Source organism: Polypterus senegalus, chromosome 7 (assembly GCF_016835505.1).
Source record: "Polypterus senegalus isolate Bchr_013 chromosome 7, ASM1683550v1, whole genome shotgun sequence".
Lineage (NCBI taxonomy): Eukaryota > Metazoa > Chordata > Cladistia > Polypteriformes > Polypteridae > Polypterus > Polypterus senegalus.
The window spans coordinates 11,137,020-11,153,081 of NC_053160.1; the positions used below are offsets into that span (position 1 = coordinate 11,137,020).

General features: G+C 44.4%; 1 protein-coding gene across 1 annotated transcript in view; it reads left to right on the top strand.

Annotated features, from left to right (window-relative positions):
• Positions 1 to 16,062, top strand: part of adamtsl7 (ADAMTS-like 7) — a 324,601-nt gene that overhangs the window by 248,519 nt on the left and 60,020 nt on the right. Inside the window, exon 6 of the mRNA XM_039758226.1 lies at positions 12,737 to 12,866. Within this exon, the coding sequence (XP_039614160.1) occupies positions 12,737 to 12,866 (130 nt within the window). The remainder of the gene's footprint in view (positions 1 to 12,736; positions 12,867 to 16,062) is intronic.

Consider the following 16,062-nt stretch of genomic DNA (forward strand, 5'->3'; position numbering starts at 1 on the left):
ATAAAATATCCCACAATGTTTCCCATTCTTCAGACGTGCTATCCCAGAATAAAAGATTGTTATTTGCTCACTCAGATCTGGATCCTTTCACCTATCCAGTCCACTTAATTCGGTATATCGGGATTTCCTTGAGGTGGCCACCATCAAACTGTATGGGACTTCGGTGCTCCACATGAATCCACCAGCCTCTTTTTCCTGGCTTCAGATCGCACACGTCAGTCCCCTCTCCCATTAAACTCAGGCTCTGTTTTTTTCTACTCCTAGCTTTTTGCACTCTTTTTTAACAAGTGTATCCACGTCTGTTTCCATGGCACCCTCCCGAAAATCGCGGCAACGGACCCCTACCTCACAAAGGTCCTCCCTATTAACATACTGTATATCTAATCTGCCCATCTTTAGCCTTACACTATATTCCATACTAGCTGTCCCCCTGGACAAACTTTAAAAATCAATTAAAAAAAATCTAATAATTTGTATCGAGAAGAATTTAAATTGATAGCTTTCACATCCGAGGCCTCTTGGTATACAATATTTTTAGTTTTGCTCTCAGGGGTGAGAATGTAGCTGTGATCTCTTTGGCAAAAATATAAAAAGTTGTCAAGGTATCTCTGGCCAAACAGAAGGTAGGTACACTCCTATGTCTAACGTTGCCACTGTATATCTGATCGCGTTCTGCTGTGACGGGAGAGCGTCCCTGACATTGGCCGTGATATCTCTGCCAATGACCAGCTACCCTCTAAAACACACGTAGCTCTGATCTCTCTCTCTCTCAAAAACATCAAACGTTACTCCTTAACAATCTCTAGATGATAATGTCTGCTGAACAAGCAGGTATCGCTAGCTAAGTGGAGGCGAGGTGCACTCCAACATGTGGCGAAAGGTATGTCTGTCCGCTTTTCACGAGAAAAATACTTGACGGATTTAGATCTGGCTTTTTCCTGTAATTTGCTTGAACATTCCGGTTGATTTTATGACTTCTCTCATTTCGCTATGTATCACAGCTTGCTTGTGGTTCTGATTTATTTGTGCAAATCCAAAAAACATGCAGTGGGCCGAAAGGAGGAGGGGCCTTCCTCACTCACTCGCCAGCCTCGGGGCGTGTACCTTAACTCCGCTTAGCTAGCGAATGAGAATTGAATTCAACTTTGTTTGTTATTTAAAATAAAGTGTTACTTAGGTCTTGACGATTTTGAGTCCGGATATTCTCTTAAGTGTATGCCACATTGAAAAGATAGATTGCAATTCAGATTGTGGATCGTGGTTTTGTGTTAAAAGGATCGTGATTTGATTTTTTTGGAAAGATCTCCCACCACTAATTTGACAAATCAAGTTTTCAAATTTATGTAGGATTGATTAATCCTTTCACGAGCTACTTGGAAAGGGGCTGCGGGCTACCAGTAGCTCACGAGTGACGTGTTGGAGACCCCTGGTCTAGGTTACATGCAGGTTGGGTGAATTGGCAATCCTAAATTAGCCCTAGTGTATGATTAGTGTGTGTGTGTTTGCCCTGTGATGGACTGGTGGCCCGTCCAGGATTTATTCCTGCCTTGCGCCCTGTGTTGGCTGGCATTGGCTCCAGCAGACCCCCGTGACCCTGTGTTAGGATATAGCGAGTTGGATAATGACTGACTGACTGTTACTTAGAGCTTCATGAGTTTGAGTCCGGATATTCTCTTAAGTGGGCAGCACAGTGGCGCTGCTGCCTTGCAGTTAGGAGACCTGGGTTCGCTTCCCGGGTCCTCCCTGCGTGGAGTTTGCATGTTCTCACCGTGTTTGCGTGGGATTCCTCCGGTCCTCCAGTTTCCTCCCATAGTCCAAAGACATGCAGGTTAGGTGCATTGGCGTTTCTAAATTGTCCCTAGTTTGTGTGTGAGGTGAGGCTGGCACCCTACCTGGGGTTTGTTTCCTGCCTTGTGCCCTGTGTTGGCTGGCATTGGCTCCAGCAGACCCTGTGATCCTGTAGTTAGGATATAGCGGGTTGGATAATGGATGGATATTCTCTTAAGTGTATGCCGCATTGAAAAGAGATTGCAATTCAGATTGTGGATCGTGATTTTGTGTTAAAAGGATCGTGAATTGATTTTTTTGGAAAGATCTCCCACCCCTAATTTGACAAATCAAGTTTTGAAATTTATGTAGGATTCATTAACCCTTTCACGAGCTACTTGGAAAGGGGCTGTGAGCTACCAGTAGCTCGCGAGTGACGTGTTGGAGACCCCTGGTCTAGGTTACATGCAGGTTGGGTGAACTGGCAATCCTAAATTAGTCCGTGTGTGATTAGTGTGTGTGTGTTTGCCCTGTGATGGACTGGTGGCCCGTCCAGGATTTATTCCTGCCTTGCGCCCTGTGTTGGCTGGCATTGGATTCCAGCAGACCCCCGTGACCCTGTGTTAGGATATAGCGTGTTTGATAATGACTGACTGACTGTTACTTAGGTCTTGATGAGTTTGAGTCCGGATATTCTCTTAAGTGGGCAGCACAGTGGCGCTGCTGCCTTGCAGTTAGGAGACCTGGGTTCGCTTCCCGGGTCCTCCCTGCTTGGAGTTTGCATGTTCTCACCGTGTTTGCGTGGGTTTCCTCCGGTTCCTCCAGTTTCCTCCCACAGTCCAAAGACATGCAGGTTAGGTGCATTGGCGTTTCTAAATTGTCCCTAGTTTGTGTGTGAGGTGAGGCTGGCACCCTACCTGGGGTTTGTTTCCTGTGTTGGCTGGCATTGGCTCCAGCAGACCCCAGTGACCCTGTAGTTAGGATATAGCGGGTTGGATAATGACTGACTGACTGTTACTTAGGTCTTGATGAGTTTGAGTCCGGATATTCTCTTAAGTGTATGCCGCATTGAAAAGAGGGATTGCAATTCAGATTGTGGATCGTGATTTTGTGTTAAAAGGATCGTGATATGATGTTTTAGAAAGATCACCCACCCCTAATTTGACAAATCAAGTTTTCAAATTTATGTAGGATTCATTAACCCTTTGGCGAGCTACTTGGAAAGGGGCTGCGAGCTACCGGTAGCTTGTGAGTGACGTGTTGGAGACCCCTGCTCTAGAGACTGTTGTCTGTGAAAATCTATGAAAATAAAGACGCCTGCCTGGCACGCCACAGTCAGAATCACTTGACTTCCCATTTTTTTTTGCCCATTCTGGTGTTTGATATGAACATGAACTGAAGCTCCAGACCGGTATCTTCCTGATGTTGTGCATTTGCACTGCTGCTACTGGGCGGCACGGTGGCACAGTGGTAGCGCTGCTGCCTCGCAGTTAGGTGGTCCGGGCTCGCTTCCCGGGTCCTCCCAGCGTGGAGTTTGCATGTTCTCCCCGTGTCTGCGTGGGTTTCCTCTGGGCGCTCCGGTTTCCTCCCACAGTCCAAATTGCATTGGCAATTCTAAATTGACTTTTGTGTGTGTGTCCTGCGGTGGTTTGGCACCCTGCCCGGGACTGGTTCCTGCCTTGTGCCCTGTGTTGGCTGGTATTGGCTCCAGCAGACCCCCGTGACTCTGTGTTTGGATTCAGCGGGTTGGAAAATGGATGGATGGACTCCTGCTACTTGATTAGCTGGTTAGACATGGATAAGCATTTGAGCAGGTGGTCCTAACAGTCTGCTCCGTGAGGGTATAATGAACTAAGCCAACCAACGTCTTCATTTCATCTTCTTGTTGCTGCACTTCACATTGAATGGCTGCCCATTATGGTACATTGAAATCGTTTTTTTTATGGCTTCTTTGTGATAAAGCTCTGCCTGGCTCCATTCCAGCTCGTGTGCTGGACGGGGAGGAGAGCGCAGTACTGGGGGAAGCAGCAGGCCGCATATTCAGACATTCCTGGATTGAAAATGAATGCAATATGACAGATAAAACTGCAAACGACGCCTTAAATGAGTCTTGAGGAGAACAAAGACGTTTCCCAACTTTGCCCCTTAATCGAGCTCAATGCTAAGCCAAGAAATGAGGTTTCTATTTAAAGAACGCAGAGATTTGTTCGACAATTTCCTGTGTCGTAAGAAAGCATTTCAAATGAATGTAACTCAAAAGAGTCATTATGTGCGTCTGAACCGAGCCGGGAAGGTCAATCCTCGAGGTCAGAAGACCCCAAATTCTTCCATTTTGGATTTGCTCAGTCGAGGATCGACCACCAGGTTAAGATTTTGAACCGTTTTTTTTTTTTTTTCAAATGGGAGTCGGTCGAGGGTCTCTCCTTTTTATTTTTTTGTTCCCCCAACACGCTGGCTTTGCAGTTGCTGCCGATTGGAGATTGGGTTTTAAATGGTCTGTGGGTGGACAGGAATTCAAATTCAGCTACCCAGCAATTATTCCACGCCGTTGGCAGGGCCGTTTTTCATTCGAACCCCTCTAAAGGTGAAGACGGCCACAAACTTTACACATGTATACGCAGTAGCTTACAATGCCTAATTTCACGTCGTTTCTTTCACGGAATTTAAATCTCAATGCCTCGAGTGAAGAGTTTCAAGGAGGCCTCAAACCAACAACCCGCTACAACAAATACTTTCTGTTGTCTGACCATAAAAAAGGCCAAGTGCCATAACTTCCACTTGACATCATCTCAATGCAAGCTAGCAAATCGTAAAAGGACCAAAGAAACAAAATGCAGGCTTTAAAGGGAAATTTAAAGCTAGGAACCAAAGACGACATTTTTAAAGAAAAATCTGCATATTCATGGAGTTTCACAAAATGTTTAACCGTGAATCTCGGAGGAGTAGCAAGCCATCGAGGTGACGTCCGTGGACCTGAAATGACGCGTCGTTATTTTCTGAATGAGCTATTCAATGCCCGTCAGCTTGCCTGGTCCTAATTTTAGTGTTGTGGGGAAGACCAGAGCTTTCTACCACAAAACTTGGCACCAGTCATGGGGCACACATACTCACATCGGGCCCATATTGAGATGCCAGGTAACTTAACCTACACATCTCTGAGACAAGAAACAGAACATCCTGACAGAAAATCAGACCTATACAGACGCAAATGTATTTGTCTCCAAGCCGGTCCACTAGGGCCTCAAAAGGATAAAGTCCCAAGGATTAAAAAACCTAGAGACGCTAACACGATGGCTGCCTAATAAAACTACTTTTAGGGCCCAGATCCTAATAAAATTGATTTGGGCCCTAAAATGTATCCCCTCTAATGATATCCACCCCACTAATCCTAACTACAGGGTCACTGGGGTGTGCTGGAGCCAATCCCAGCCAACACAGGGCGCAAGGCAGGAAGCAAACCTCGGGCAGGGCACACACACACACACACACCGAGCGACAATTTAGGATCGCCAGTCCACCTAACCTGCCTGTCTTTGATCTGTGGGAGGAAACCCACGCAGACACGGGGAGAACATGCAAACTCAACGCAGGGAGGGCCCGGGAAGTGAACCCAGGTCTCCTTATTGTGAGGCAGCAGCGCCAACACTGCACCACTGTGCCGCCCTCCATTTCTAAATAATTCTAAATATTATTTATAAATCATTATTAAGGTTTCATTTATTTATTTATTTTATTTAATCCTATTTCTTGCTGCCTTTTAAATTTTTAATTTCTTAGACATTCTTTTAACCATATTTTAAAGATCCTGAAATTTTTTTTTATTTTTTTAACTTCTGGATTAAAAATGAAGTTTTATGGAACCTTTTAAACTGGGTATTATCTTTTTTTATAATACGCTACCGTGGCTGTTTGTTTGTCTGTCCAGGATTTTAAATCACCTGTAGCTCGCAAACCGTTTCACCTATTGACCTGAAATTTCGTACATATATACTACGTGACGTCTACAGTCCACTTTAGGGGTGATGATTGACCTCCAAGGTTATTCCTCTTTTTATTTTATTGTAGAATCAACTCCCGGCAGTAGCCAGCGGAGCGGCCGTGTGGCACATGTGTATGGGCACCGTTCTCATTCCCTACCACCTTCGCCGTCACTTCCCCTACCTCTTCAAATCTTAAATCATTCTTGAGGCAGATTGAAGACTTCCGTGCCAGCTTAAGTGAAAAATTAAAGAAAACGTACTAAATAATTGCAACACAAACACTGACTTGATCAGTTTAAACGTGAAAAGATGGCGACAGAAGAAGAGACAAAGCGGGCTGGTAGGGCGGAGAGAAGAAGAGCCGCTCAGGAAGCAGCAAGTGCATCAGCCTCTGAGCAAACGAATGGTAAACGTACAGAGAAAGAGGAGGAAGACTAGGAACGCTCAAATCAAGTGGATTCACTGCACGTTATCGTGTGTGCAGTGCGCCGTTACTGGCCTTCTTATATAATACGCTACCGTGGCTGTTCGTTTGTCTGTCCAGGATTGGCCTGAAATTTGGTACACATATACTACGTGACGTCTACTGTCTGCTTTCAGGGTGATGATTTTTCTTTTTTTTTCCTTGGCAGCAGGGTGGCGCATGTGTATGGGCGCCATTCTCATCCCTACCACCTCTACCTCTTCATATCTTAAATCATTCTTGAGGCAGATTGAAGACTTAAGCGGCAGCTTATGTGAAAAGTTAAGAAAAACTCACTAAGAAATTGCAACACAAACACTGACTTAATCAGTTTTAACACAAAAACGACGGAAGAAGAGAAGAAGCGGGCCACTAGGGTGAAGAAAACATGAGCCGCTCAGGAAGCAGCAGGCGCATCAACCTCTGAGCAAACGAATGATAAACAGACAGAGAAAGAGGATGAAGACTAGGAATGCTCAAGTCAAGTGTATTCACAGCATATTATCCTACCGTCCGCCGTTACTGGTTATTTATATTACCGTATATATATGTAAATGTACAAGTCGGGTCTTGAAAGCCGAAAAATCGATCATAAAATCAGACCCCGACTTATACGCCGTTAAAAAATACGACGCTTAATTTTTTATTTTTTTTACATCTTCTTGCCTCCGCCAATCTCATATCCGTTTCTCAGACGCATCAAATTTTGTTGCAGCAGCGCAGTTACCAATTTCCTTCACTACTTCAACGATGTTTAATTTAAAACCAGTTTCATATTTTCTTCTGATCAAACGCTCCATCGTAGATGAGGGATGCTCTTACGATAAAGGTACATGGGGGGGTGAGATACAAAAAACACAAATCAGTTCAAACATCACTTCAGAATAGCGCGGGTATCACCATGTGGTCATGTAGGCACAATAGAGAGAGAGAGAGAGAGAGAGGTTAGGAGCAAACGCTGATACAGCGCATCGCTGCAGACACATAGTAAATAAAAGGCCATGTGCTCCGTGGTTACTCTCTCAGGCGGGCAGGCGTCAGCATATCATAATCTTTTCCGCAATCGACTTATATGACTGATATTATAAAATTATACTGTAAAATCAAGTCCTGACTTATCCGCGGGAGAACTTTTCCATGAGTATACTGTATGCAGTACATTTTTATAGATATCCGCAATGAAAAGGAAATTTTAAGGTATGATACTTTTATAGATTTTTATATTTCCTGGGGGACAGCATGGGTAGCGCTGCTGCCTCACAGTTAGGAGACCCGGGTTCGCTGCCCAGGTCCTCCCTGCGTGGAGTTTGCTTGCTCTCCCCGTGTCTGCGTGGGTTTCCTCCCACAGTCCCAAGACATGCAGGTTAGGTGCATTGGCGATCTTAAATTGTCCTTGGTGTGTGTGTGTGTGTTTGTGTGCCTTGTGGTGGGCTGGCGCCCTGCCCGGGGTTTGTCTCCTGCCTTGCACCCTGTGTTGGCTGGGATATAGCGGGTTGTATAATGGATGGATGGATATTTCCTGGGTGAATGAACTCAATATAAACGTAGTTTGTGCCCATGGATATCAGAGATGCACCCAGATATAACCCACAGGTAACTGGACTGACCAATCGGAACACACTGTGCTCTAACGTGATGTTGAAACCAATAGAAAGAGAACGATCATTTAATAGCCAGGCCACACCCGAGAATACATCTGATAACACAAAGAAAAGCGAAACTAAAGCCCACAAAATACAACAGAGCTACCGACCAGACCAAATGTATTTGTCTCCAAGTCCCGTCTACTAGAGCATCGTAAAGATAAAGTCCCAGGGATTATTGTGAGCACTTAAAAACCCAGAGACAACAACGAGATGGCAGCATAATAAAACAAAATCGAAGGAGCAAAAACCCGAAGCGTAACCTAACTGCTCGATTTTCCCAGTAATTATAACATGCAGTGATTCCTCCACTTCTGAACTCATCTGCGAATTTCACAAGTTTACAAGACTATACTGGAATCAGTGTCATGAAGCTAAGCATCTTCTGCCTGGCCTGCTGAGCTTGGGGGCCCAATGGGCCTGCTTGGTGGTCTGCGGATGGTTACAGTGCCAGTCTGATGTGCACTAGCGGTGTCATCAAGATCACATCCAGATATAAAATGTTTTGCCTTGGCAGAGCTCTGTATGACTCTTCTTCCTCCTGTTGTTTTATTAATATGTAGCCTTTGTCAGGATGCCTCAAGTCCCATAGACATCACTGTTTATAAGGTATTGTACTTTTTAAATTCTCCCCACCTTTCTTTCATTATTTATAACCTCAGGTAATTACACAGAGTAAAAGACAAGCCGGAGATAAGTTACAACTTTAAATAATAACAATAAGTAAAGTACAAGTGAATATTGGCAACCATACAACCTGATAAACGCTGATGTGTAGTTTCAGGCGGCACACAGACATGTCAGTTATTTTAAATGTCTCTAGTCGAGTCCTCATTATCTGGTTTTCTTTAGGACAGGCCGTGTGCCTGTCTCACTATGGCCGCCGAGTTGTTCTTCTCAGTGTGGCCTTCTTTTCAGTCAATGGTGTGTGAGATGCTCCTCCATCGTGATGGTATGAGAGAAAGTAGGAGGGGTAAAGCCGCCTGTAAGAGCCATTTTCCTACTTCTATAAGATTCATAAATATCTTACTAGATGACAATGCATAAACTATGGGAGGTTCCTATAACCCCCCATAAGTACATTTGTATTGGTATATTCTTGCCATTTCTAACAGCTTTGAGTAAACATTATTCTTCAGTCAGTTAGTGACAGCCTTGCCACGTGTAAGGTGTGGAAGGCATACGGTTTTAAACCGTGCCAACTGGCCGACGGGCCTTTTGAGTGTGTGTGAAGTAAATATGTAAGAAAAACGCCGTGCCGTAATTTATGTGCCATGCCGTACGTTTAAAGCATGCAGAAGAAGAAGCTAAGAATCTTTAAGTAAAGAAGTAGAAGTAAAGAACTTTTAAGTACAAAAATAACTAAAGTTTCTCAAGAAAAGCTAAATTTAGAGAAGATACATTTTTCCTTTTTTTTGCCTTTTATTCTATGTGTGTAACTTTTTTCTTTTATTCTTGTGTGGATTATTTGCTTTTAACTTTCACTAAATATTTTAAAATGAACTTTTGGACAGTGAGATTTCTTTTGACAAGCGTTTTACCCGTGCTTGGCCTTACCTTACACTTCGGCGGCTACACCGACCAATGTATACCTTCTCTGTTCACATCCTACCGCCACTAGGGCGTCTTCTGATTCAAAACCAAACAGCCCACTTTACCCCAATAGAATTCTGGCGCGACACATCCCCCAGTTGTTGGCTTATTTTCACAGCTGCCCCCAAAAAAACGTTTGCTGAGTGAAGCTTGCCAGTCTAGTAATTTGGCTTTCCTTTCCTGTGGGCATCGATTGAGAGAATGTCCAGCAGAGAATTACTTGCCAAACTAGTTTTGGACACTTTCCTCCCAACCCTCTCATAAAATTCACTTCCTGAGTCAGGCCTAAAGACTCGTGGATTAGACATGAAAGCATATCAGTGAAATAAAACACTAATATTACATTTGCTTTGTCTGTTGTGGTCGCTGAAGTCGAAAACAACAGAAGGCAGACACCAAAAAAGTAAAGAGCAATTTCTTTTATTCTTGGTGAGAGGAGGCTTGCAGCACAGGGAGCCTAGCCTGCCAGCAGGAAAAGAGAGACTTCCTTAAACACTCAAGTTCATTGACAAGAATAAAAAAAACAAACATAGCAGTTCATCTTGAGGTTATTACATGGATTGCTGCAACCCCTATCCACATCCTGAATTTGTACGTGCAGAGAAAACACAGTGTTTTTTACAGAGAAAAAGTGGTCAGTATTTTCACAATGTTAAGAAATACACTTCTGCTAACTTACACGTACATAAGACCAGTTATAGCAAGTCCTAGTGGTTATAGGGTGAGTGCAACTCAGCGGTTTTAGACAATGTTCACTTCCTCATTCTGTCTGTACGCACATAGGTTATACAGACAGACAGACAGACAGACAGACAGACAGATAGACAGATAGATACTATATAATTGATAGATTATTATTCCCAAGGGTAAATTCACATACTCCAGCAGAAGCAATCTGATAAAAAAACAATATTAAATTAAAGAGTGATAACAATGAAGGTATAACAGACAATATCCATCCATCCATTTTCTAACCCGCTGAATCCGAATACAGGGTCACGGGGGTCTGCTGGAGCCAATCCCAGCCAACAAGGCAGGAACCAATCCAGGGCAGGGTGCCAACCCACCACAGGACACACACCAAGCACACACTAGGGCCAATTTAGAATCACCAATCCACCATGTCTTTGGATTGTGGGAGGAAACCGGAGCGCCCGGAGGAAACCCACACAGACACGGGGAGAACATGCAAACTCCACGCAGGGAGGACCCGGGAAGCGAACCCAGGTCTCCTAACTGCGAGGCAGCAGCGCTACCACTGCGCCACCGTGCCGTCCTGTAACAGACAATAACTTTATATAATGTTAACGTTTACCCCCCGGTGGAATTGAAGAGTCGCATAGTGTGGGGTCTCCTCAGTCTGTCAGTGGAGCAGGACGATGACAGCAGTCTGTCACTGAAGCTGCTCCTCTGTCTGGAGTTGATCCTGTTCAGTGGATGCAGTGGATTCTCCATGATTGACAGGAGTCTGCTCAGCGCCCGTCGCTCTGCCACGGATGTCAAACTGTCCAGCTCCGTGCCCACAACAGAGCCTGCCTTCCTCACCAGTTTGTCCAGGTGTGAGGCGTCCCTCCTCTTTATGCTGCCTCCCCAGCACACAACCGCGTAGAAGAGGGCACTCGCCACAACTGTCTGATAGAACATCTGCAGCATCTTATTGAAGATGTTGAAGGACACCAGTCTTCTAATGAAGTATAGTCAGCTCTGTCCTCTCTTACACAGAGCATCAGTATTGGCAGTTCAGTCCAATTTATCATCCAGCTGCACTCCCAGGTATTTATAGGTCTGTACCCTCTGCACAGTCACCTCTGATGATCACGGGGTCCATGAGGGGCCTGGGTCTCCTAAAATCTACCACCAGCTCCTTGGTTTTGTTGATGTTCAGTTGTAGGTGGTTTGAATCACACCATTTAACAAAGTCCTTGATTAGGTTCCTATCCTCCTCCTTCTGCCCACTCCTGATGCAGCCCACAATAGCAGTGTCGTCAGCGAACTTTTGCACGTGGCAGGACTCCGAGTTGTATTGGAAGACCGATGTATGTTGGCTTAACAGGACTGGAGAAAGTCCCTTGCAGCGCTCCTGTGTTGCTGACCACAATGTCAGACCTGCAGTTCCCGAGACGCACATACTGAGGTCTGTCTGTAAGATAGTCCACGATCCATGGCACCAGGTGTGAATCTACTCCCTTACAATATCAAGAGTTACATTTGTTCAGTTAGCTTAAACACATTCTTATTTAATACATAAGTGTCATGACTGATTTATAATACAGTACCACAGGGTTAGTATCAAGAGGTCAGCATTTTCTCATCAAGGAATGCAAGTTAGTCTAATAATTCTGTGCATAAACTTAATTATTTTCTACCTAAATGAAGAACAAATATAGAAGTAAAAATCATATAGCCCTCTGCAGCATGCTTAATACAAAATACAGTCATTGGTATTGTGAGTTAAATACTTATAATCATTTCAGTTAATAATGTTTTTTTTCTTTCTCACTGTCTTACAAATAAATATTTATCAACTTATATACAAAATTTCACACTACAACAAGAAAACAGCAAAACTATCCCTAAGACAGTCAGACTCAACTGGACTGTGCCCAGCGGTGTTACCTCATTTGAACTGTAATGCTGAATGAATTGCCTTCTGATTGGTGGAAACCAACACAGACGGGCAGAGACAGGAGTTCGGCACAGCACACGTGTATTTCCACAAGGAGATTGCGTCCCCCTCGCTCCCCTCAACAGCACGGTACACCAAGCACCAAATCTACAGTCCCGTCTTCTTCCTTTCATCCCTTTTTGTTGTTGCGCCTCCACTCCTCTTCTGGCAAGCTTCGTCCCTCTTCCTCCTGACTTTGGCTCCCTGAATGGACACCCTAGGAGTGTTCCAGTGGGGCTTGTTGAACGATTCACTCCCATGTGTGGTGAAAGCCAAATAGATAGATATGTAGGACTCTACAGCTCCCCCTAGTGACCCCCACAGAACCCAACAGGGCTGTGCCAAACTCCCAACTCCCAGCATGCCCTGTTGGAATCTATGGTGCCACAGTCACCAATGGAGGGTGGCTCTCTAGCATCTCAGAGGTGGTAGTGCCTTGCAGATGCCCTCTACACCGGGGGCGTCCTTGCCGAGTAATGGCCGTGGTCACCCGTCACAACAGGTAACTGAAATGATACAAGATGGACAGTCGTTGGCTGGCAGTTCCTTTGTTGCTTGCCCTCCACATGTTGTAAAATGTTTGCACTTTACCATGAGGAATAATGTGACAATGGTTCTCTTTCAGGCAGGCGATACCCCATTTTCAGTTGTGTAGAAAGAATCACGCACAAGCAAGTATCAGAAAGCCTCTGTGACATGGCCATGAGGCCGACACCAGAAGAGGAACAGTGCAACACTCAGCCCTGTCCAGCCTTGTAAGTGTCTTCATGATTAAGACTTGGAATGTCAGGATGATAAATGTGCGGTATTGTCAACGGGACATCCTCCCATCGGACACGATCCGTGGTGGGTAACTCAATTTTAACCTTGTGTGGAGTTTGCATGTTTTTATTTTACTCTGTCCAGATTCCAAACTCTGGTGTGTTACAGTAAATCCTAAATGAGTGCGGCCGTGTTTAAGTGTGTGCCCCGTGTTAGCTTTACAACCATTGCTGGTGGGATATGCAGAGGCCACGGCACTGGAACTCAGGACCTGCGTCACAAAGATGGAATCCGTGTAATGGCTGGTGACTATCGTCAAAGCAAAATGTCACCCGTAGAGAGGTTAACTAGAATTCAGCTTTTAACTTGAGCATTGAACTCCTCGTGTATAAAAATTTAAAAATACCTGATGGCAAATCTCAGGGAAAAACTTAAATAAAACTTCATTCGTAACAGTTGTAACCAGTAGGGGGCGTTGCAACACCCCAAACTTCAGACAAAATCTCACAATTCTGGGTCAAGTAAAAGGGTATTTGTCATAACCACATTTCCAATAATTAGCAATCAATAGATAGATAGATAGATAGATAGATAGACAGCTGCACTCCCAGGTATTTATAGGTCTGTATTGTCTGCACAGCCACCTCTGATGATCACGGGGTCCAGGAGGGGCCTGGTCCTCCTAATACTTTTCAACAATCTATTCAAATTTACGTGAAAAAACACAAACTCACGTGAAAATTCACAGAGAGTTATAGTGCGGGTTGTTCACTGAATTCTAGCAACTAGCGTACTGAGGCTCGTAGGCAGTCGTGGCTTTGTCTCGAAAGAGGTAAACAAGGGTAGCGCTCGGTGTTCTAGCATGCGAATCGTATTCCAAACAAAGGTCGTATAACAAGCAAAATTTTTCGCGTCCAAACAGGACGTATACCAAAGTTTGACTTTTTCCAAAGCGGACGTATACCGAGGTAATACTGTATCGATGTTTTCGGTATCAGGAGACCCTAAAACATCGAGATCCGTTGAAGACCAAAGATTGAAATTTTTGATGAATCTAAAGATTTCACTCCTCTCCTATAGATGATGGGTTATGGTGAGGGAGGGCACAAAGCAAAAATAGCCAAAAGCAAAACTTTGTTCTGAGATTCATTCATGTTAATAGGAGACCAGCTGTGCACTTCACTTCACTGCTCGTCTTCCTCCGTGGAAACCTTTCAGCCCGTGGATTCTCCTCGGAAAGTCATCGTCAAGCACCATCATTGGCATTATCGAATGTTGATTCCCAGTTGTGAATGGCTGTCTCTGTTCTGTAGACAACTAGACAATAATCATTTTAAAGCAACATACTTACTGTCGCTCGTGTTCTTTCATTATACGAAAGCTTTTTTTTTTTATTTTGCTATGGTTTTGCCTGCTGGAATGATAATACATGTGTGCAGGGATCTAGCGAGAGAAACATTGCAATTAGGTGACAAGAACAGACGTTAGACATATACGGGTCAAATCCCATTATGCTGAATATCAAAGTAATGAAATTTTCCGAATAACGAATACTTTATGTTGGCCCAGACAAATGTTCATACAACATCATGTTTAATGGGTTTCATTTTAATGAAATGTAAATTTCAGTATTACAGACACTTTTTCGAAGATAATAATGCAATGTAAAAAATATTTAATGCCATGCTTATACTTTTGCAGAGTTCTGGAACCCTGCAGCAGGCTGTTTCTTTCTTGTTCAACCAAAAGAAAGTGACAGTCTGGTCTCGGCGAGGCTCTCGCGATATCATACACATAGCCGAATTCTGAGTCAGTGCTCCACCGAGCAACCTCATGGGTCATTGTGTCGTTTGCGGATACTGTACTGTTTGAGTTTCACAGCGCTGCTCAGAGTTTTCTTTGCGATGAACAAAAAAAAGTGAGAAACGACGTCAGTTTACACTGAAATACACATAAGAAATCTTGGGAAGGACAATTCCGAAAGAGACCCCCTTCCAGGATTAGGGGGTGCGATGTGTATCAAAAATGAGGTAAATACAACACACAAATCCGAACAGAAATAATCCTCTTCACAGAGCTGGATGGCCAATTTATCCATGGCTGCCTCAGAAATACAACACAACAATGCAAACAATTTTGTTCTTGCACGGCACTCCTCACCAAGTGCAGGCGACAATTCTCAAGGCAAAATGCAAAAACAGATGATGCCACTCACTAAATACAGACTTATCACATATGAGGATTCGGATTTGTTAAAATACATCAAAAACAATGTAAACACTAATTAACATAAATGAAAAACAACAGCTCTCTGTCACCTAATTGTAGAACCACAGCCAGATTGTAGAAAATGAAGTCAGACAAACCAAACACAGTCCTGGAGACCTCAGCCAACAAGCTGCCTCCCCTGCTGGCCATTCTACAGCCGAGTCAGTGCCGGGCCCGACAGGTCAGGTCAGGTTGGGGAGCGTGCCACTGGTACAGCGCATTGTTGCACCCACCACACAACAAAACAGATCAGGATCCTGGTTGGCAACCTCCTAGACAGACACGCAGTTGAGTACCACCCTCCAGAAATGACCATCAATCTTTATGGTTATGTTATGTGGGCGTCCCCTTGGCCTGGTCCAGCCGTTCGGGTCCATCAACCTCAGGTAATCACGCCACATGGCCATAGTGCCGTAACTGACGCTCCGTCACATTGCAGGTCATGTGCCTCATTCGAGACTCCATGAGCAACACAAAGTCAAACCAGCGGCACCCAAGGATTCTCCAAAGAGACACAGTACTGAAGGAGTCCAGTCCTCGTCTCTGGTCACTGCATAGTATCCACGTTCTCCAGGACACAAAAGACTTTGCAGAGATAGCGGGAGCACCAGACACCCCTTTCGTGATTCCCCCATGCTCTCCCACTCTGTCTACTGACTTCATAGGAAGAGTCACTAGAGACATGAATGTCACTGCCCAGGTAAGTAAACCTCTCGATGAGGTCGACACTCTCTCCGCAGACAGACACACTGCTGATGGCTGTGCCCAAGTGGTCATTAGCCTCCTTAGCATTACCTTTTTTCTTGAAAAAACTTTTAAAAAGCGTTGCAGTTTTTTGCTTGAAAAATTACATAATTATCAAATCTGATCTTACTTCTGTAAAACATGCAAAACACTAAAAGCACAAGGTCAGATATGTAC